Source organism: Glycine max, chromosome 10, assembly GCF_000004515.6.
Source record: "Glycine max cultivar Williams 82 chromosome 10, Glycine_max_v4.0, whole genome shotgun sequence".
In the NCBI taxonomy this organism is placed as follows: Eukaryota; Viridiplantae; Streptophyta; class Magnoliopsida; order Fabales; family Fabaceae; genus Glycine; species Glycine max.
Genome location: NC_038246.2, coordinates 37,973,423 through 37,995,314, shown reverse-complemented (window position 1 = coordinate 37,995,314; position 21,892 = coordinate 37,973,423). Strand labels below are relative to the sequence as shown.

At 33.9% G+C, this 21,892-nt stretch overlaps 2 protein-coding genes across 5 annotated transcripts; both read right to left on the bottom strand.

Moving 5' to 3' along the window:
* Nucleotides 1-3,570, bottom strand: LOC100776861 (uncharacterized). Its single transcript, XM_003535979.5, has 4 exons — nt 3,315-3,570; nt 2,551-2,900; nt 514-2,461; nt 1-383 (listed from the first exon to the last, which is right to left on the bottom strand). Exons 2-3 carry the CDS (start codon nt 2,895-2,897, stop codon nt 529-531), a joined length of 2,280 nt encoding a protein of 759 aa, XP_003536027.1. The 5' UTR covers nt 2,898-2,900; nt 3,315-3,570; the 3' UTR covers nt 1-383; nt 514-528.
* Nucleotides 3,571-12,964: 9,394 nt separating this feature from the next.
* LOC102659703 (uncharacterized) lies at nt 12,965-21,045 on the bottom strand. 4 transcript variants are annotated; one of them, XR_005886639.1, is made up of 7 exons: nt 17,959-18,929; nt 17,440-17,547; nt 17,265-17,334; nt 17,097-17,176; nt 16,065-16,204; nt 15,903-15,971; nt 12,965-13,562 (listed from the first exon to the last, which is right to left on the bottom strand). XR_005886639.1 is itself a non-coding variant. In XM_041005720.1 (4 exons), exons 1-3 carry the CDS (start codon nt 20,725-20,727, stop codon nt 17,157-17,159), a joined length of 450 nt encoding a protein of 149 aa, XP_040861654.1. In that variant the 5' UTR covers nt 20,728-21,045; the 3' UTR covers nt 16,065-16,204; nt 17,097-17,156. The 4 variants fall into 4 exon arrangements, 1 of the variants encoding a protein (XP_040861654.1); XR_001383219.3 differs by having other exon boundaries at nt 17,440-18,929; XR_001383221.3 differs by having other exon boundaries at nt 15,903-15,966; nt 17,440-18,929.
* Nucleotides 21,046-21,892: the final 847 nt, after the last annotated feature.

The window sequence follows — 21,892 nt, the reverse complement described above, 5'->3', positions numbered from 1 at the left end:
AAATCCCAATGTCTATACTCTTTATTGACGTTGTATTTACAATCTAGTGCAACTGTGGAAGCAGACTATTTATCCACTTGTAACGAGCTAGAACCAAGAGAGGCCGCCCTCGCTAATTTTATTTGTCTGCCACACACATCCATCGCATTTATCCAGACTAAGGAGATATTTCAAACAAGGGGAATCGAACTCGTCAAGATTACAACATGAATTTAAACTAGCAAACCATGTGCAAAAGAATACTAAGATACCATGAAACCACTATGCTTATTGTACAACTAAACTAAATTAATTCTAGTTTTATTTTTTCCCAGTCCCTTCAGAAGAGCAGTTGGATGCATTTTTTTTACAGATTCTTGTGCTACCGACCATTGACTGAAACTCTGTTGATAAAATCGAAAATGGAAATAAATTAGTCAATTGCCAACCCAACATTGCACTTTTAAGACTCAACAGCAAAAATTCAAAATTCTGCAGAGCAAAATAATTTGTTCTATTCAAGGAAGCACTTACCAACGGTGTCCAGCACTATAATTGCTCCTTGCAAGTCGACTTGTTGTGCCCTAGTCCCTTACATCGACTGCAATGAAGATGGCGCTTGACTACTTCTTGAGATCCAAATCGCTTCGTAGCTGGCCGACCAGGTGGTCTTTTGGTGGGAGGAGGAGTAACTGTTACCACAAGCTGAGAATCTTTTGAAGCAGACACTTCCATGTCTAAAATTGGATGTACAATCTCTGAGTAAGTCAACTTGTAGCTCTCAGCTGTACAGTATCTGGAGCAATAATCATAAACACTCTGGCCAATGCCACTAATGACAGCAATGGCATGGCAACATGGTACACCAGTCAGCTGCCAGGCCTTGCAACTACATTCCCACCTATCAATATTAACCGCCTCAGTTGTGTCACCACAAACCTCATAGGTGCTACAGGTTGATTCTAGAACTGAAAGTGAATCAGTTTTTTGGCTTTCCTTCTTAAGCTTCTCCTCCATGGTTGGACTCAACCTAGTTTCCCATTGATCAGATGCTGCCTTTCTGGCAATAATTAACTCCATAATCTTACCCCTAATTACATCAACCATCTGTGTTATTGGCAATTCATCTGCATCAGCTGCCCAATTATAGAACAGCTCCCCAAAGTTTGATGTCATGTGATTATACCTAGTACCCAGAAAAAATGAATTTGCCCAGTTCAGGGGCTCACTTTGAATAATCCAATTGTAGGCTTCTTCAGAAATCTTTTTAATGCTCTCCATTGAATTTTGAAAGCCTTCTGGTTTTGTTGCATAAGCAGCAGCATATAAATCCTCAATCATGAGTCGCATTACCTCGTGAGAAAACTGCCCTTTCAAGTCTCTAAAAAGTTGCTCAGTTAAGTATCGTAGGCAGTACGCATGAAATGAACCTTCAAATATTTCAGCAATAGAAGTTTTCAGCCCCTTCTCTCTGTCTGCCACAAATGTTATGGGACAAGATGTTGACAGCACCGACTTCAGTTGAAGTAAGAACCAATGCCAGCTATCATCAGATTCAGCATCATCAACAATGGAAAAGGCAACAGGAAATACACCTTCATCGGCATCCACAGACGTTGCTGCTAACAATGTTCCTTGGTATTTTGATTTCAATGGAATGCTATCAAGGAAAATCAGTGGTCGACAACCTTGTTGGAAGCCATGCAACAAAGCATGAAGTGATATAAAGAGACGGTCAAAGCTTGAGTCTTCCTTTGTAGTGCACATCGCAAGACTTCCAGGATTAGCCTCCATTAATTTTTCACAGAAGAAAGGTAACTGACTATATGCCTCTTTATAAGAACCCTGAAGCTGCTCCTTAGCAATCTCTTTCCCACGCCATGCCTGAAAATAGTTAAGTTGAATTCCATATTCCTGTTTGATGTCATTGACAATGTCCTTGGGCTTGTAATCCGGAAAATCTTTCAACTTCTCCTTTATAATACTGGCTACCCAACTCCTAGTTGCTTGATGCCCTGTTGTTGCAAAAGCCCCTTCACAGTTATGAGTTGAATTCATTTTCTTGATACATATCAACTGAGTAGTTGACAGCCTTGATGCATGTATTCTCCAAGGACAACCTTCTGCCTTGCATTTAACAGTTACACGATGACTATCATTTTTCTTATATTTAAAGGCAAATTGATGAGCAATGGCATATTTACGCAAGGACTCTCGAAATTCATGTACACTGCTGAACCTCTGACCCACCCCAGTTATTGTATTCTGCCACTGCTGTGCCCCTTTGGCGTACTTCACATCATTTGAGGATCGGAGAGAGACGGGGGGAACTTCTAGAGGAATGTCTATATCCATATTTGTATCAATTTGATTGGTATCATGAACGACATCAAGCACGTCATCAGCAACATGAGTGTGAAAAGCATTGAGTGGCGCTGGTGCTACAGCTACTACTGTTTCAGACAAGGTTGTTCTGCTTGACCTAAAAGCCCAAGAATTCCAAAATTAAACTTTAGAAAGTTCCATAAAATAATAATGAGATATTATTGGCCCAGAAACAAAGATAACTACCTACTGGCTGGCATGTTTGACAGCTCAGGGGCAGCTACCTCTTCAATAAGGATATAGATATCAACAGTAGAATAACTTCCATGAAATTTGATCATTCGTTGTAGATCCTTGTCATTAGAAATAGTAATAAGAATCTTCTTATTCCCGGGAAGAAAATACTTGATAGATATGCTATCAGCTCTAATACTAAACATTTCTGCCACTTCTTCCTTGAACTCATTAAACTTCATTAGATCATCAATGTCTATAGCATGAGCATCACCACCTTTATATGACAAAGAACCATCTTTCCCAGTCACAAACTTGCCTCCCGACTGACATATTGCAATTATCTTCATGGCAGCCATGACCTAACACAGCACAATAGAATCCTCATCATCAAAGATTCAAAATGCCAGATGGAAAGAATGCTCCGGGAATAGTTACAAGAGCAACAAAAGAAGGTAAAATATAAAGAACATTCAGAAACACCCTTAGCACTACGCCAAACTAATCAGTTTTGATTTTTTGCTGTTGCTAGAAAGAAAAGATAGCACAATTTCCAATCCCTTTTGGACATTCAATGGCAAATTCAAATAGACAACGTATTGGGGCATTCATAATAATGTTCCGTTACCCCCCAAACAGAATTGCAATTTAGGGACCCAATAAACTTTGAGAGAACTTGGCTGTGTTTCCATTTAAATTCAGAAGAGGAATGATCATCAATCAGAGTGTAACCCTAAAATCAGAGGAAACGCAAACAAAGAATAATGTAAAGATACCTGGTTGATTATCAGAAAAGGAGAATCAGGGTTGTCAATCCCCAAGCGAAGATGAATTGTATTGTATGGGAATTGGGAAGCACGCTTCTCAGGTTTGTGGATGCATCGGCAGAGAGTGCGGTCACATTATTTGCTTTTTCCTTTGCCAGTGAATAAAAACAGAAGACAGAGGCAAATAAAAAATATGTATTTGTTTCAATTCAATTTATCGAAAGAGACATTTTGTCATGCTGCTACCGTGTCAAGCGTTTAGGGCTGAACGACACTGGGCTTCAATATACGAGGCCATGTCCATTTGTAAACCAGTTCTGATTTTTCATCCTTCTCTTTATTTTCTTTCGTAGCTACTTTTTGACCCCGCCAAGTCACATGAATAAAACACAATAAACGTTGTCACAGAAAAAAAAAAATATTTGAAAGTTGTTCATTTGTGTATTTGAAATTAATTAAATGAATAGTCGTTTTCTTTATCATAAAAAATAATCCAGATCAATATATTTATTTAAAAACGAGCGAGTTTAAATTACGTGTTATTGGAAGATATTCGTTAATCAAGTTGTTCCACTCCACAAGTATTCCGATCTTTCTTCTTTTATCAGAGCTTGACCAAGAGCTTGACCAATAATGTCAAGGAGACCAAGATAATAAGTAATATTCATATAATAAAAATTCAAAATCAACATTGACTCAGAAAATCTAATGTATTTGTCCAATAAATCAACTCTAATCAAATATAATATTTCACTAACCACTAAAATTTATTTCATTATTCTTTTTTTTTAAATATTCCATTAACTCATCAATAAGGTCCTTTATTTTTAAAATATGTTTAATTTGGTCCTATTTAAAACTAAATTTATCCCATTTTTTAAAACTATTCAGAACTGACACAAGGAAAATAGGATCAAATTTAACCTATTTTTAAAAAATAAAAGATCTATATTAAATCTCATAAAAATAAAAGGATTAAATTAAAACCAAATAAATAAATCGAGGGAAACCATTAAACTTTTAAAAGGACCAATTGACTCATTTTTGCATTGATTGAGTCAAGTATACATAGAATAAAAAATTGGGATGCAATAAAGAGAACAATTAGTATAAATATAATTACAATTTGCAAAAGTTTGGGGGGCCATGACTCCCCTTCGGCCCCATTAAGATTTGCCATTATTCTTTATATCGATCTTATTATTAAAACACGGTGGTGGTGACACTCAAGTTAGTTTAGGTTAGAAGTGTATGATATTTTTGAATTCTAATTACCTGCTTGATATCCTTCATCCTCTATCATTAATAAGTTAGGTGATGAAAATATAAAATTGATTCAATGGTTAAAAAAAAGTAAAAAAAAAAAAAAAAAGAGGTCACGTATTTGAATTTCCCTTACATTTCTAACACAATGTAACATACTAACATTTGATATAAAAAAAAGTTACGTGATTATCAAATTGGTAACCGTTTAATAACTCCCTCACCGCAGGTCGTGTAAAATCATGGTGGGAACCTGCCTGAGCTATCCAAGTTATGAATTTTGTATATATAATACGTTATGCATTTACTTATATAACTATTTTGAGATATGTATGAGATAACATGCTTGGTATGAGGTTGGTCCTTGAGTGAGACTAAATTTTTAAGGAGGTGATATTTCGAAGTCACAAGAACAATGTTCTAACATGTATGTTGGAAGCCACGTTGCATTCTCGACGTTCTTTTTATATTTTATTATTTTGGAAAATTTAGTTATTTCTGAATCTGATTCATTTTTTATCTACATTCAACCCATATCTTTGCAAATATATTTGCAATCACCTTCAGTAACAAATCACGCATTCATCTTTTATCTATCTCACGTACTGATAAGTCTTCCTATCTCACGTCCTAATAACAAGTTGAGCTCTGGACAGACTGTATAAATAGGATGGGGTGCTCTTAGTTTTGTATCACCAAACTCACTTCTCTATTCAGAAAAAATACACCATCTATTCAGAGTGAGTAAGGGTTTGGAAGAACAAAATTGTCTTTCAGGTTCGTGTGTGCGCCGCTTCGCGTTCAATTTGCAATGGCTGGAGGTACGCTTGCAATATTTTTAATTTCCGCTGTTTGATCTGAATATCCCATTTAAATTGATTTGCATGTTTAGATCAGTATATGTATATTTTTACATTTGGTATCATAGCTTCATAATACCTCTGCCTTGCTTTTATTATGCTTTGTTCAATTAAAGAAGAAACATGAACATTCAGCGTTAAACGAATTTTTTTTAAAGCATACAGTTCTCAAAGGGCTGAATTTAATATTTAAATATTAAAAGTTTGAGCCTCTTTGAGAAAGCGTAAAAGGGAAGCGAAGCTAACTTTTATATATTAAATAATGTGATACGCTGGAGGATGAAGATGTACATGCGCATGTTTACTGATGTGAAATTGTTAATACATATTGTTTTCTGAAAATTCTAAATAAAGCATGACTTGATCCAGTGGTTGATGCGGTTAGTATTACCTCTTTGTCGTGGGTTTGAATCTCATTGAGAGCCTTTTGTTGCTTGTTTTCGTTTTTAATTAATTAAAAGGAATGCATAAATGAAATGAAAAAATGCCTTGGACTGCCTTGAACCCTTGCCCTGCAACATGAAAAGACTCCCTTTGCAGCTAAGCTATTGTGATTTAATTGTTTATTAAGTGTAGTTCATGTATATTTATAACTTCTAAAGGATAAATCATTTATGCACAAACTGTTTAAAATTCTGAAGGATAAATCATTTATGCACAAACTGTTTAAAATTGTGTCTCTAAATTATGCTGAACATGCAATATTATGTTAAATACTGGTATGCATTGGATTTGATCCTTTAAAGTTTATTACATGTTGAATGAATATACGTGCAATGTTATTTTGAATTAGTATACATGTATTTTTTATGATTCAATATTGAGCACATTTGCATTATTAAGTATGTTTATGCAAGGATTATTTTTTAATATTAAGTGATTAATATAATTTTATTAAATTAGAGAATAGCCACAACATCTTTAATTGAGTAAAATTATATGATAAATTTATAATCACATTAGAAATATTATTTGTGATTAATCATATGTAATGTGATGAAATCTACCCACAGGAATTTTATTATATTTGTAAGATTAATTAGGATAAAATATTAAATTATATTTCTTAATTTACCCACAGGAATTAAGGAAAAGAACATGATTTAATAGTTTTATCATAAAGTTGCATGATGAATCTAATTGAGTAGGACTTTAGTCCACAAGCAAGTTTTGTGTCACTAGATTCATATATTGAGACATGATTTGCATTGGCAAAACATGACATTTGTTTAGTCTCAAATTTTCTTAATGAGCATGTGTGTTTGTTTGCAGTTTCACAATCTATGAATATTTCTTGTGACCTTTCCATTTTGAAAGGTGATAATTATAAGGTTTGGAAGGAAAGAGTTCTCCTTCATTTGGGCTGGATGGATATTGACTATGCTATAAGGAAGGATAAGCCACCGGCTATTACTGAAACTAGCGAACCTGATACTGTTGATCTTTATGAAAAGTGGGAGAGATCTAATCGTCTCTCCGTTATGTTCATAAAAACCAACATATCCGCTAGTATCCGGGGTTCAGTTGACCAGCATGATAAGGTCAGGGATCTGTTGAAAGCCATTGATGAACAGTTTACGACCTCTGAGAAGTCGCTTGCTAGCACACTCATTATGCAATTCTCTTCCATTAAGCTTACTGGAACGAGAGGTGTGCGTGAACATATCATGCGCTTAAGGGACATAGTGGCTCAATATAAAACCCTGAAAGTTACCATGTCTGAATCCTTCCTGGTACATTTCATTTTGTGCACCCTACCTCAACAGTATACACCCTTCAAAATCTCCTACAACACACTTAAGGATAAATGGTCTATTAATGAATTGATGACCATGTGTGTTCAAGAAGAGGAGAGATTGATAATGGAAGAGGGTGAGAAGGTAAATTTGACTACTTCTACTTTTGGAAAGGATAGGAAGAAGTCTGTAGGCACCAATAAAGGAAGGATTTCGACTCAACCAACAATTAAAAAGGAGTCAAAGTGTTTCTTCTGTAAAAAGAAAGGACACATGAAGAAGAACTGCCCCAAATTTAAAAGTTGGTTTGAGAAGAAAGGTACACCATTTACTTTCGTTTGTTATGAATCTAATATGATTAATGTGAATCATAATACATGGTGGATTGACTCTGGTTCTACAATCCATGTTTCTAATACCTTGCAGGGTATGGAAAGCCTAAGGAAGCCAGTGGGAAGTGAGCAGTGCATCTACTCAGGGAGTAGGATGAGCTCGCATGTAGAGGCCATTGGAACGTGCGTCTTAGTTTTAAGTAGTGGCTTTAAATTACATTTGGAGAAAGTTTTTTATGTTCCTAGTTGCTGTAAAAACTTAATTTCTGTTTCTAAACTTGCACCTTTGGGATTTTATTTTAATTTTACAAACTTTGGTTTTAATTTACTAAATAAATATGAAATTATTGGTTGTGGTCAATTGGTTGATGGTCTTTATTCGATTGAATTGAAAAATGACGCTACTTCTATGCACGTTTCTGTTGGGTTAAAACGATGTATTGTGAATGAAGAATCCTCTATGTTGTGGCACCAGAGATTAGGACATATCTCTATTGAGAGAATCAAGCGATTAGTAAATGAAGGAGTACTTAGTACTTTGGAATTCACTGATTTTGAGACTTGTGTAGATTGCATTAAGGGTAAGCAAACTAACAAGTCTAAAAAGGGTGCAAAGAGGAGTTCTAATTTATTAGAAATCATACATACAGACATATGTTGTCCAGACATGGATGCAAATAGTCCAAAATACTTCATAACCTTTATAGATGATTATTCACGATATATGTATCTCTACTTACTTCATTCTAAGAATGAAGCTTTAGATGCCTTTAAAGTTTTTAAGGCTGAAGTTGTGAAACAATGTGGAAAACAAATTAAGATCATGAGATCAGATAGAGGTGAGGAGTACTATGGTAGATACACAGAGGATGGACAAGCACCAGGTTAATTTGCGAAATTTCTTCAAGAACATGGGATTGTTGCCCAATACACTATGTCTGGTTCTCCGGATCAGAATGGTGTGGCAGAACGAAGAAATCGAACCTTATTAGACATGGTGAGAAGCATGAGGAGTAATGTAAAGCTTCCTCAATTTTTGTGGATTGATGCTCTTAAGACGGCTGCGTATATATTAAACCGATTTCCGATCAAGGTTGTCTCAAAGACACCTTTTAAGTTATTCAAGGGTTGGAAACCAAGTTTGCGACATATACGCGTTTGGGGATGCCTGTCTGAAGTAAGAATTTATAATCCACAAGAGAAGACACTAGACCCTAAGACTATTACTGGGTATTTCATTGGATATGCTGAAAGGTCTAAAGGGTATAGGTTCTATTGTCCATCCCACAACACTAGGATTGTGGAATCAAGGAATGCAAAGTTTCTTGAAAATGACTTGATCAGTGAGAGTGATCAATTTCAGAACATTTCTTCTGAAAGGGATCACTATGAAGCTGAACCTTCTGGGAAAAGTAATAGGTTGGTAGTCATTCCCACCCCTTAAGTTAAAATGGGTGTTAGACAACCAGTGATTGAAGTTCCACAAGCTGTTGAAAGTGATCATGTAGATCAAGTTGTTTGTGAGGAACAACATGATGATATTGAAAAAACTGGTGAAGAACCAGTTGAACAAGTTCCTCAGCAAGATGACCAAACAACATTAAGAAGATCTACTAGAGTAAAAAAGACAGCAATTCCTAGTGATTATGTAGTGTTCCTACAAGAATCAGACTACAACATTGGAGCCGAAAATGATCCTGAGATGTTTTCACAAGCCATGAGTTCTAAGGAATCAAATTTGTGGTATAATGCTATGAGGGGTGAGATGGATTCTATGGCATCTAACCAAGCTTGGGATCTCGTTGAGTTGCCTGTTGGTGTAAAAACCATCGGATGTAGATGGGTCTTTACAACAAAGAAAGACTCAGAAGGCAACATTGAGAGACATAAAGCAAGACTTGTTGCTAAAGGATTCACTCAAAGAGATGGAATCAATTACAGAGAGACCTTTTTCCCTGTATCTAAGAAAGACTCTCTTCGAGTAATTCTGGCATTAGTAGCTCATTTTGATCTTGAGCTGCATCAAATGGATGTGAAAACGGCGTTCCTGAATGGTGATCTAGAAGAAGAGGTTTACATGAAACAACCTGAGGGACTCTTATCTAGTGTTGGTGAGCACTTAGTTTGCAAGCTTAATAAGTCCATCTATGGATTGAAACAAGCCTCCCGCCAGTGGTATTTAAAATTTCATGAGGTCATTTCTTCATTTAGCTTTGAAGAGAATGTCATGGATCACTGTATATACCAGAAGGTCAGTGGGAGTAAGATTTGTTTCCTTGTATTATACGTAGATAATATTCTGCTTGCGACTAATGATAAGGGTATGCTATATGAGGTGAAACAATTTCTCTAAAAGAACTTTGATATGAAGGATATGGGAGAGGCATCTTATGTCATAGGCATAAGGATCCATAAAAAAAGATCTCGAGGCATTTTAGGCTTGTCTCAAGAAACCTATATCAACAAATTTTTAGAGAGATTTAATATGAAAGATTGTTCACCAAGTGTAGCTCCCATTGTGAAGGGTGACAAACTTGCTTTGAGTCAATGCCCCAAAAATGATTTTGAGCGGGAACACATGAAAAATATTTCATATGCTTCAGCAGTTGGAAGCCTTATGTATGCTCAGGTTTTCACTAGACCTGATATTGCATTCGCTGTTGGAGTCTTGGGAAGATATCAAAGTAATCCAGGTATTGACCACTGGAAAGCTGCAAAGAAAGTGATGAGATATCTTCAAGGAACAAAGGATTATATGCTCATGTACAAACAAATTGATTGTCTGGAAGTGATTGGCTACTCCGACTCAGACTTTGCTGGTTGCGTTGATTCACAAAGATCAACATCTGGATATATTTTATGTTAGCCGGTGGAGTTGTATCTTGGAGAAGTGCCAAGCAAACCTTAACTGCTACTTCCACTATGGAGGTTGAGTTCGTTTCTTGTTTTGAGGCTACCTCGCATGGTATATGGTTGAAGAGTTTCATATCTGGCCTTAGAGTTGTGGACTCTATTGCTAGGCCATTAAAGTTGTATTGTGACAACATTACTGCAGTGTTTATGGCTAAAAATAACAAAAGTGGAAGTCGAAGTAAGCACATCGACATCAAGTACTTAGCCATAAGAGAAAGTGTTAAAGAAAAGAAAGTGGTCATTGAACACTGAGTTGATGATTGCTGATCCTTTAAGGCATGCCACCCAAGAATTTTAAGGATCATGTAGTACGAATGAGACTTGGTTCCATGATGTAATTTCATTGTACGTACATTTGTTATTTTTAATGAAACTTTTATTCAGTTAGATATTTTCTCATATGATTTTGTGCACATATTTATTTATTTTGAGAAAAATCATTCGGTTTAGATATAGAATAAACATATGGTTTATTCATTAAGTTGAGAGCTAGTGTTGAGAGACTTGATATATTGTGGTACATGGAAGATACTACTCATCATCAGAGGACCTATCGCCATGACTCATATATTATGTTTCTTGTTATGGTTGATGTTGAGTTAAATGGACCAAGTGAGAGAATGTTCGAAGCCCACGTTGCATTCACGTTCCACGTTCTTTTTATATTCTATTATTTTGGAAAATTTAGTTATTTCTGAATCTGATCCATTTTCCATCCACATTCAACCCATATCTTTGCAAATATATTTGCAACCACCTTCAGTAACAAATCACGTACCCATCCTTTATCTCACGTACTGATAATTTCTTATCTCACGTTCTGATAACAAGTTGAGCTCTGTGATGGACAAACTCTATAAATAGGATGGGGTGCTATTAGTTTTGTATCACCAAACCCACTTCTCTATTCAGAAAAAATACACCATCTATTCAGAGTGAGTAAGGGTCTGGAATAACAAAATTGTCTTTCAGGTTCGTGTGTGCGCCGCTTCACGTTCAATTTGCAATGGCTGGAGGTACACTTGTAATATTTTTAATTTCCGTTGTTTGATCTGAATATGTCATTTAAATTGATTTGCATGTTTATATCAGTATATGTATATTTTTACATGTCCTACTTGTTAACAAAACAGTTACACAAAGATAGCACAAATCCCTAAACATCCCTAATCTTGAGCATGTGAATGATTTGTTTAACCTGTGGCCCTAGCAAATTAAAATCAAATAAAATGCCAGTCCACTTAAATATGAGCTTATTTGGATCAATTTAAATTGTAGGTTTGTATTTTTTTTTTCTTCACAAGTATCCTTTTCTTGAATTAATCTTGTTTGATGCATGTTTTCTTATATTTTCTGTTAATCTTATGTTAGGCACTTTTCATTTTTTTATTTATATAATTTTACAACTTTTGAAATACTTTTTAATTTTTCAAATTTATACATATTTATTCCAAACTAATCCAGTGATCTGTCGTCTAAAAGGATTAGACATGGACCAGACAAAAATGAAGTCTATTTAATTAACAGGTTAGCTCAATTCAATATATTTAAATGGAACCCAACATGGATTAGACTAAACGTACGTACTAAGTTGGCTTGTTTCTCGCTTTTATCCCTAATGTTTGTTCATAAGTAACCTTAGATCCTAGCTAAGATGTTCATGATGACAACCATAGCTCACGTAATGAATCCAACGTGAACATGTATTATATGTGAACAATCTTATTACATTTAAGGGATAATGTCTCCTTAAGCACTCCACCTATCACATCCTTCTATGTCTAGCTAGTCACACTAAGTACCCTCATAATACAGGAAGATAAATCTTGGTCATTGATCCAAGGTAAAGCAAATGGACATTTAATAGCTTTTTCGCATTCCATATTTAGACGCGAAACATTGATTAACACCAATTATAGGTGTTCTTAAACTCATCCAAATCCAATAAAAAATGTCAAAGTAAACCCAAAGAACCAAAAATCGAATAAATTAATTTTTTTATTTATTAAATTAGATCAAATTGTAAACTTGATTTTGAAAATCAATCCAATTTGATCTAGACTAAACTTATACATACATGTATGTTTTTATTTATAAATTTCTGATACTACTCATATTTGTATTTTTATATCATTACTCATCAATAGAATAGCATATCACAAGGCTATTATTTTTAATATTATATACTATAAGATATTTTAAATTTTTAATCATTACACCAATTAACTCGATGAATGTGTGATGTCTACTTAAAACATGTTATTTTTATTTTATTTTAAATTCGTTGGAACATATTTTAGAATATAGTGTAAGATGAAATAGTAAAAAACACAGTATTTGGAAATTATAATAATTGTAAGTAAAAAAATATAATTAAAACACACGACCACATTTCTGTAAATAACTTAATTTTGCATTTTCAAAATTTACTGATAAATTCTCACAATTTTCCTCACTCAAGAACGTGAGACTTAGCCGTTCATTTTTTTTAATATTTCAAAATGAAAAGCATACTTCCTGCTCTTTCATATGGTTAGCAGTAGGGATACGTGTTGTTTGGCAAGTAACCTCTCTGCTAGAAATGTAAGGATCTACATCGGTCGAAATGCTATTTCTACGTCGGGCCAGGCACCGTCTTTGCTACAGGTGTCGTTGTTTCCCGACAACGATTACGACGGTGCACCCATACCCGTCGTTGTAATAAAAAATGGCAACGTCAGACCCACTTTAGGACAGTCATCGTAAACATGAAAGCAACGATGAGTATTGATTAATATCCGTCGTTGTCTTAAGCTTTCAACGTCGCGGTTGTCATAAACGCCGCCGTTGTATTCAGCATATCAACGTCGTTTATACATAAATGTCATCGTTGTAGGTTACTCATCAACGTCGTGCATGGGCAAACGCCGTCGTTGTAGTAATGACTTCAACGTCGGCCATTAACATAGGCTGTCGTTGTTTTCATCATTTTCAACGATGTTGTGTATGTCCCACTGTCGTTGAGTTTGTTGGTGTCAACGTCGGGCTGCCAAAGAACGTCGTTGTACTACGTTCATCATACGTTCATGACGGCTGTACTTGTGACCGTCGTTGTATTGGTCAACTCAATAGATAACGACGAGTCTTGTGTTGACCGTCATTGAATTCCAGACCCTGCATAACAAAATTTGGGTTAACCCGTTTAAGCGGAAAACATAATTAAAATTTAAACAGACAAGGGGTCAAGAGCAACCAACACTGTGTAAAACATGTCTCTATGTTGAACATCAAACGCGCCACATAAAAACTTAAATAATTACGTAATTGCCACCGTGTTGACAACAACGACGAGTTCTTCAACACCGTCTTAAAAACTGTGTCGTTGAAAGGCCTTTTTCTAGTAGGGCCTTTTCCAGTAATGCATTGCCGTAAAAATGTTTTAATTCAAGAGTTCTAGCTCACCTTTTTTTGCTTAAGCAGGATACATCAACTTACCACGTGTAAATGGTAAGAATTTGATTTCTGGCAATGGATGGGTATTATTCCTCTCTAATTTTTTTATTCCTTCTCTCCTTCCCTTTTGTAAAGCCAACTGTGAGAGCCTTCTCTTCTATAAACAATGAACCGTGTGTGGAGTATTGTTGTTTCCATTAATAGCATGTAACTTAATTAGTCAACTCTTCTTTGATAATATTTTTCTTTATCCACAATCATAAGGCTTAAACTTGAAAGATTACTTAAAACAATTAAACTTAATTAGTTCCACTCAAACTAACCTAATTAACACATCAAAAATTGCCAAATGATGGAACTTCTTAATGTATATTATCATTTCACTCATTTGCCTTACAAGTTGTATACAAATTTACGGGCGATGATGGATTCGACTCCAGAAAATGTGAGTAAAAAAAGTTTTGTTGATTTTGTTTTCTATCTTATTATTTGACTCAACTAAATTTTGAAGTTTCGTGTGAATAGATACATTGCTCAAATCCACGAAACCGTTGTTTACCATGACCAAACGTATTGCTCGAACAACTTCAAAACACGTTAATTTATAACCATTTGGTAATATATAATTAACCAAAACCCTCCACTTGTTATTGAAAAATGTGGTCAAAGCCTTTGGAAACAACATAGAACAATAGGAATTAATCGTATTCATATAATTGTTAACGATAACCTTTTCTTTTGGGTAATACAATGCTTTGAGTTTACATATCACCGGTCAATATTATATAAACCCATAAATTTTAAATTTTTAAATCGTTGGTTTAATTCATTTTTATATTATGTATATTAATGAAAATTTTAATTACAATACACTCACTATATATATATATATATATTATTCAATCATAAATTGATACGTATGAAAATGTTGTTAAATTTTGTATGATTATTTTAAAAATCATATTTAAATAATTTTAATTAGTTGACGGTATAAAAATTTTAGACTGATAATTTATAAAAAAATAAACTCTTTATTAAAACTAAAACCATTTAAATCATTTTCTCCTTATATAAGGACTTTCTCCTCTTGGAAGAATATTATCTATTGTGGAATTACTAGAAACGCTTACGAACAAAAAAAGATATATTTGGAAAATATAAACACTAAAACTTTTCTAAAATATAAAAAACAACAAAGCATACATTGCTAAAAAAATGATTTTCTACGACGGTCCTAAACAACATACAAAGACGGTCATCGACTGTCGTAGAAGCTAACGTCGTTGAAAGTGTTAACTTTCAATAACGGGTAAGAACGCACCGTCTTAGAAAACAACAAGCTTTCAAAGACGGTACTTACGTAAACAACATCTTAGAAAACAACTAATCTAAGACGGTGTCACTACTGTAAAAAAAGTTTTCTACATTGGTTAAATTGTACATTCTACATCGGTTATTATCCATCGTTGTAGAAGACGTTAAAAAAGTATATACTTTCTCCGATAGTTCAATAAACAACCATTTTTTTAAAAAAAATATCATTCTAAGACGGTGGTTAAAAATCGTCTTAGAAGAGTACACTTTCTAAAATAATTTTTTAGAGAATCGTCTTAGAATGACTTTTTGTTAAAAAATTAAAATATATAGAGGATTCTAAGATAGTTTTGCAAAGAATCGTCTTAGAATGATTTTTTTTTTAAAATGTTTATTAGAGTGTCATTGGCAAGTAAGCGATCCTATAGAATTTTCCTAATTCATAGTGTTCTAAAAGGAATTTAATTCTATGATCAATAATACTTTAACATTACTTCCCTATCTCACTTGTTCCTAACCTGCTCAAAAATTGCAAAGGAAGAGTGGAAAGAGATAATATCTAGTACTTTCTACCAGTCTAATTGAACCAAGCAGTTTTAAATAGATAAGTAAAAGTTTCTAAACAATTATAATATGTTAGTTGTTCAATGAATATAACTAGATATCAATATAATGGTTTCTAAGTAAAATTTTATTTTCATTTAAATAATAGATTAAATTTAAAATAAAAAAGTATATGTCACCAACCTATGCAGAAGAAAGCCATCCCAGTGCAATGTTTTAGAGCACCCCACACTGAAACTTTTTTTGTCTTCCCTTCAAGAGATGAATTTTATTAGGCACAAAGTATGATCATGTTACCATAAGATTGGGATTTTCAGAATAAATTTTCAATTTTATAATAATTACCAAAATTGCGAGGTCATGTGATGGCACATGTATGTCTTCTAAGACGATTTTATGTCTTTATTACCAAGATCATACCACAAAGAGCAACACTCTTCACAAGTGGTGGCACATGTATGTCTTCTTCTTATGTCTTTATGCTCCTGGTATTCAATAAGGACATGTGAGAAATTAATCACTCAAAAAAATAAGGATTCATATGCTGTGAACAACATAATGTTAAATATTCTTTAGTATGAATGCTGCTTATTTATTAGATTTAATTTCCATACACTATATGGACAGTTTTTTATCAACAAACCATATAGTGGCACCAGTTTAAAAGTGCTCATAAAATGTTTTAGTCAAGTGAAAGACTCTAGTTTCTACAATGATGTGACACTTTGGTTTCACAGAGTTTTTACATGGAAATTATCATATTTAAATATGCATTTATAATTTTACATCGATCAAATCTTAGAAAGCAAATAATAGACTCCAAAAAATGCTCAAGTATATGTATGCTCATTTATAACCAAAAAAATCTCAATGCTTTAATTAATTTTTAGTCATTTTTTTACTAATAGAATCATCATACTATTAGATAATCCACAAGGTCAATTGCAGATATATGATTAAGTCAAAAAGCTTTAAGATGTGTGGTATGAGGGAAGGGGGCAGAGTGTACGAACAGGGAACGATGCTTATGTCTATAATCAAGCAAAATATGTATGATAGGTGTCCATTAGTTAAGAGGGTTTATCTAACGCAACTAGGCAAGATAATAAGTAGAAGGGGTAACTAAGTTAAATGTAACTGATATGCTATAAATAGGTGGGCTCAACAATTAGTTAGGTGGTTAGGAAGAGAGGACAATTCTGTTAGGAGGGATTGGGGTGCTCTTGAATATAACCCTGTGTACTTGAAATTCTTGGCTGTCATAGCCTTTGTTTTGAATAACAGTTCTTGGGTCAATTTTGTCCAATCTTCACTTTTTCTTCTCCTAAACTAGTTGAACCAATCAATGTAAAACAAACTCTAGACAAGAAACCATACCATTTTGCAGTCAAGATCAAATTTGCAATGCCTTGGCCTATAATACCACATCCAAATCCATCAGCTCCATACATTATACCCTGGAATTAGAATTACGCATTAAAATCAATACTCAACAAAAACTTCCCATAATTTGGTTGAAAAATGAAATGACCTTTCAGTCACTACCTTGTAGAAGTATGTTCTAAGTCTCTGTTATACAGAAAACCTATTTCCTGGACTTTCTACTTCAAATACACTACATAAAGAGAGCAAAATAGAAACTTAGATGGAAGCTTCTTCACACTCCAAAGACACAAAGCAGTTAAGACACAAGAATGGTATAATGAGTATAATGAGTAACCTGCTAGGCAAGGCTGCATAAGCTTTATGTATTCTACCAAGGAACCCACTAGATATTGATGGTTTCCCTATTCGAGCATAGGGTGCCAACATACCTACCAAAGCAACACTAACAACCAGCCCAACAAGAATATCTATAAGATACAACTCAAATTCGGCCCAAAAGTCTTTGCCTCTCTTTTGAATTTAAGCAAAAGTTGCACAACATGTATCGATGACAATCTACATATCCAAAATTATCCAACTATGCCAACAACAATACATGAATGATTTTCACAGATAGTAGAGACCAATTAGTCTTAATTCTTAAATGCTACCAGTTATAGCTTATATGATATGAAGAATACAACTCAACTTTTTTTATCATATAGATACCTTGTTACATAGGAAAGCTATTTTAGTACCATAATTTCTAGCATCCAAGATAGGGAAAGCAAACCAGGAGGTTCAACTATGTCCTAGCCTCTCCAATAAACAGAGCACATTAATATATAATAGTTGTCAAATGGTGAACACTTACTGACATATGTTATATAGAACAATCACAAAAATTGGATAACTCAAGGCACTGCAGTCTTGCCATATTCCAACTCATGGCCTATGTATATAGGCCTGTGTATTTGAAGTACACATGGATAGCCCCTCAAGAGCCTGAACTTATGGAGACAGCAAAACAAAACAAGTGAACATCAAATTCTTAAAAAAATAAATCTATCCATCAATTTAAAATTTGTGAGGAGTTCATGTAGGTCTTCAGCAACTCGTCTAACCATATTCCAACTCCAAGACAGGTATAGTAAAATAATGATGCATCTTAGAATGTTGAAATCTGAGGTGCTTAGATACATAATTTTAGGTGAAAATTTTATACCTGTCCTAAATTCTTAAATTCCTGATGACATTTAATGGAAACAAAGCATGAAGAAATGCTCAAATATTGAGATTAATAGTAGGCTTGCACCTTTCCCTTCACACTGTGATTGAAAATAACAAATAAAGGAACAAGTCCATTGACCAAGACATAAAACTAGTAAGAAAAAATATGGAGAACAAATGAGTTTCCAGATCCATAAAATTATGTAGCTCTAAATCATTTAATTAAATGCATTTCTTACATCTAAATGAGGCACAATTAATACAAATCTAAATGAAGACCTCGGTTCCAAAAAAAAGCAACAAAGCAAACACAAGGACCAAACAACGATGGAAAAAAAGAAGATAAAAGAGAATAACATGTTTCAATTTAATGTCACTAAAAAAATAAAAACAATAAAAATTATCTTAAAGTGACTTTTCATATAATAATTGTAATACTTTATAATAAGATAGGGTAATGCATCAGCTCTAACATTACGTTGTTCAAATAATACTCATTAAAGATATTTTCTAGCTCATATTAGATACTTGGTAAAACAGACATAGATGAATCAAATGCTAAGCTAATTGACATAAGCATACCAAAGTCACAAAGGAAACCAGGAAAGTACTAGGAAAATGCAAAGGCCAATTTCCTCTTACTTAATGATACAGATGAATTAGTGGCCTCCTCATAGACATTAGTCCAAGTCAAGGGCAAATCCTTCCTGATATGAGGATTGTGTCCATCAACACGTCCCATCTGCACATCAAGTACATTGAAAGTCATAGTATTAATTAATACTATTAATTAAGAAAAAAAAGTTACTTGCGCTTAAGTTGTATTGTCAAATAGTAATTCTAGAAAAAACCAATAACAACTTCATAAATATTTGATAGAATTTTCCAAATAGATTAGTTTTGCCTGATCTTGAGAGTAGGAAATCGACTTTTCACTTTTCAAAAATCATAGAATTCATCCTTGTTAACATGTTCATAGAATCAATGAATAACTAGCTACTAGAATCATTCCCAAAACTTATCTATCATACTTTCTCGATAGATAACCTGTTATTTTGCTCCTTTTGTCTTCGGTAGCTCTCCAGCTTTACATGCTAGATTTTGCTCTATTTTTATTTAAAATAACTTTTTATTAGAAGAAAACAACCATGGAAATAAGAACTGTCTAGGTGATACATGAGTGAAGTGACAAACTTCATGAGATCACAAGGACATGAATTGAATATGTCTTCAAATCATATAAGTAATAAAAGCTCAGTTAAGTATTGTTTATTTATATTAAGGACAAAAATAGCAGTGACCTTCATAGAAATGTGAGAATTCCCAAAAGGGTTAATCAAATTACAATATCTTTAATGAATAATATATTTGTGTGTCTGCATGTCTGTCTTATGTAGCTCATCACTTATCTTCAGCTCAAAATCTTTATCAAATCAACTACAACATAATTTCCATAGATTTCACACTACTATAAATGTGATGATTTGAAAGGGAAATATTAGTCCCATGCTTAAATAGATCCAAAGAAAGTCTGGACAGGTCCAAACATTATTACAACAAAAATTACAGTAACACAACAAACAACAAAATCAGATCATAGTGTAAAAAGTAGAAAGTAAAGAGTACAATTATTTTAATACGCCACAAACTTAACAATAGAAGGTAAAACTTGTTAGAAATAAAATTCATTAAAAAAAAATTAGAAGTAAAAAATACAACTAAGCCATAAATTTTAACTTGGGAACGTGGGTACTCATGTTCACCTTATTTTCTACGTATCATAATCCATTTCATATCTTTTTGAGCCATTTCATTCAAATTCAATAAGTTAGACTTACAATGATGAGATATTGAGATGTGAAGAAAAGTATATATACCTTTAGAGGCTGAATAGGCAGATAAAACGGGAAGAGAATTTATAGTTGCAATGGAAGAAAAAATTGACTAAATATTCCCTAAATATGACTATTAATAAGAATTTCAAAATACTCCATGCTTATTACGTAATATAAAATTAGCGGCGCTTAATAAACAATAATCATAATCTCTAAAGCAATTTTGAAAAAGAAAAAGATTTGATTACCCTAAACTTGGTAGTAGCACCCCAAATAAGGAAAGTCTCATTACAAATGTGGTGTCTTTGATTCGCTCTTTTGTTCCCAACCCTAATTTCTCCCATGTGAAGCGATCCACACGTCACTGCTCCGCCTGCACTTTCAAAAATTCCATTCTCAACACAAAAACGACGCCATATTCTAATTGCATCCAACAATAATGGTACTTGAGATGCCAAAAGCGAGGGCGAGAGCGATAGGATCAAAGATCCAACCGTGCTTGTCCTTTGCGACCTTGGAAGCGTCGAACCTAATGAGGTTGGCCCTAATGTCTGAGTGGGAGGAGTGAGGGGGCGCATAGGAGTAGGACGCACATTGGAGGCCGAGTGAGATCTACGCGAGGAAGAGGAAGAAGGCGAGGACGAAGGGTATGGAGTGGGGCCTCTATAGGAACCATGTCACCACCATTCTCCACCGCAACTACACCTACCTCCAAACGTCGTTGCCGTTCTCCATCGATGTCGAGATCGGTGGAGGCCAAGCTCGCAGGAGACAGGCCGTTGCCGTTCTCCATCGACGCCGAGATCAGTGGCTACCTCTTTGACTTCCTTTTCGCGACACAGGACGTGTCCGCTTCGTCGCTTTTGTGGGCTTTAGGGTTTTAATTTGCAAAACTAAACGAGAGTGATTAAAATAAGGGTAGGACTGAGTCGCATTCTACATCGATTCTACAAGAATCGATGTCATCATGCATTTTCAAAGACGGGTTTATCAAAAATGCCTTTAAAATTTTCCAATTATTTACAAAAGTGCCACCGCTTTACTTATGACATCGGTTTTTATACAACCATCATAAAACCTGCGTCCTAGAATACCATTTTTGTGGTAGTGTGCTTATGTAAGCACCGTCCTTGAAATACATATTATTTTTAATTGTTGATATTTTTTTTGAAAGAATATTAAAATTTATATAAAAAATAACTAAGGAAATGATAAATTAAATAAAAATAAGATTAAAAATTCCTAACACATGTTCATAGAAACGACAACATATTAAATTTTTTATATTAAAAAGTAGCTCCTAAATTAAATAATTATTTTAAACAAAAATTGAGAGTACCAATTAAAACTTTGACAACCTCCATGATATTATCCCTAATGGAAGACACAGAGAGAACCTAAAAAAACGAAAAAAGACTATATATTACGCTAGAAATCAAATGTCCTTAAGTTTATAATGCAATCATATATTTGATATACAGACCCAAGGTAAGTAGGTAACCTAATATGACCTGAAAAAATGAAAAAGTCTATATATTACGCTAGAAATCAAATGTCCTTAAGTTTATAATGCAATCATATATTTGATATACAAACCCGAGGTAAGTAGGTAACCTAAGATGAAGACATATTGGGTTAATTAATAATGATTCTTCATTTTCATTATGGAAAAGATATGAAAATTAATAATAAATACCTCATTTATCAACTTATCCAATATGGTTTTTCCATATTGAGCTACCA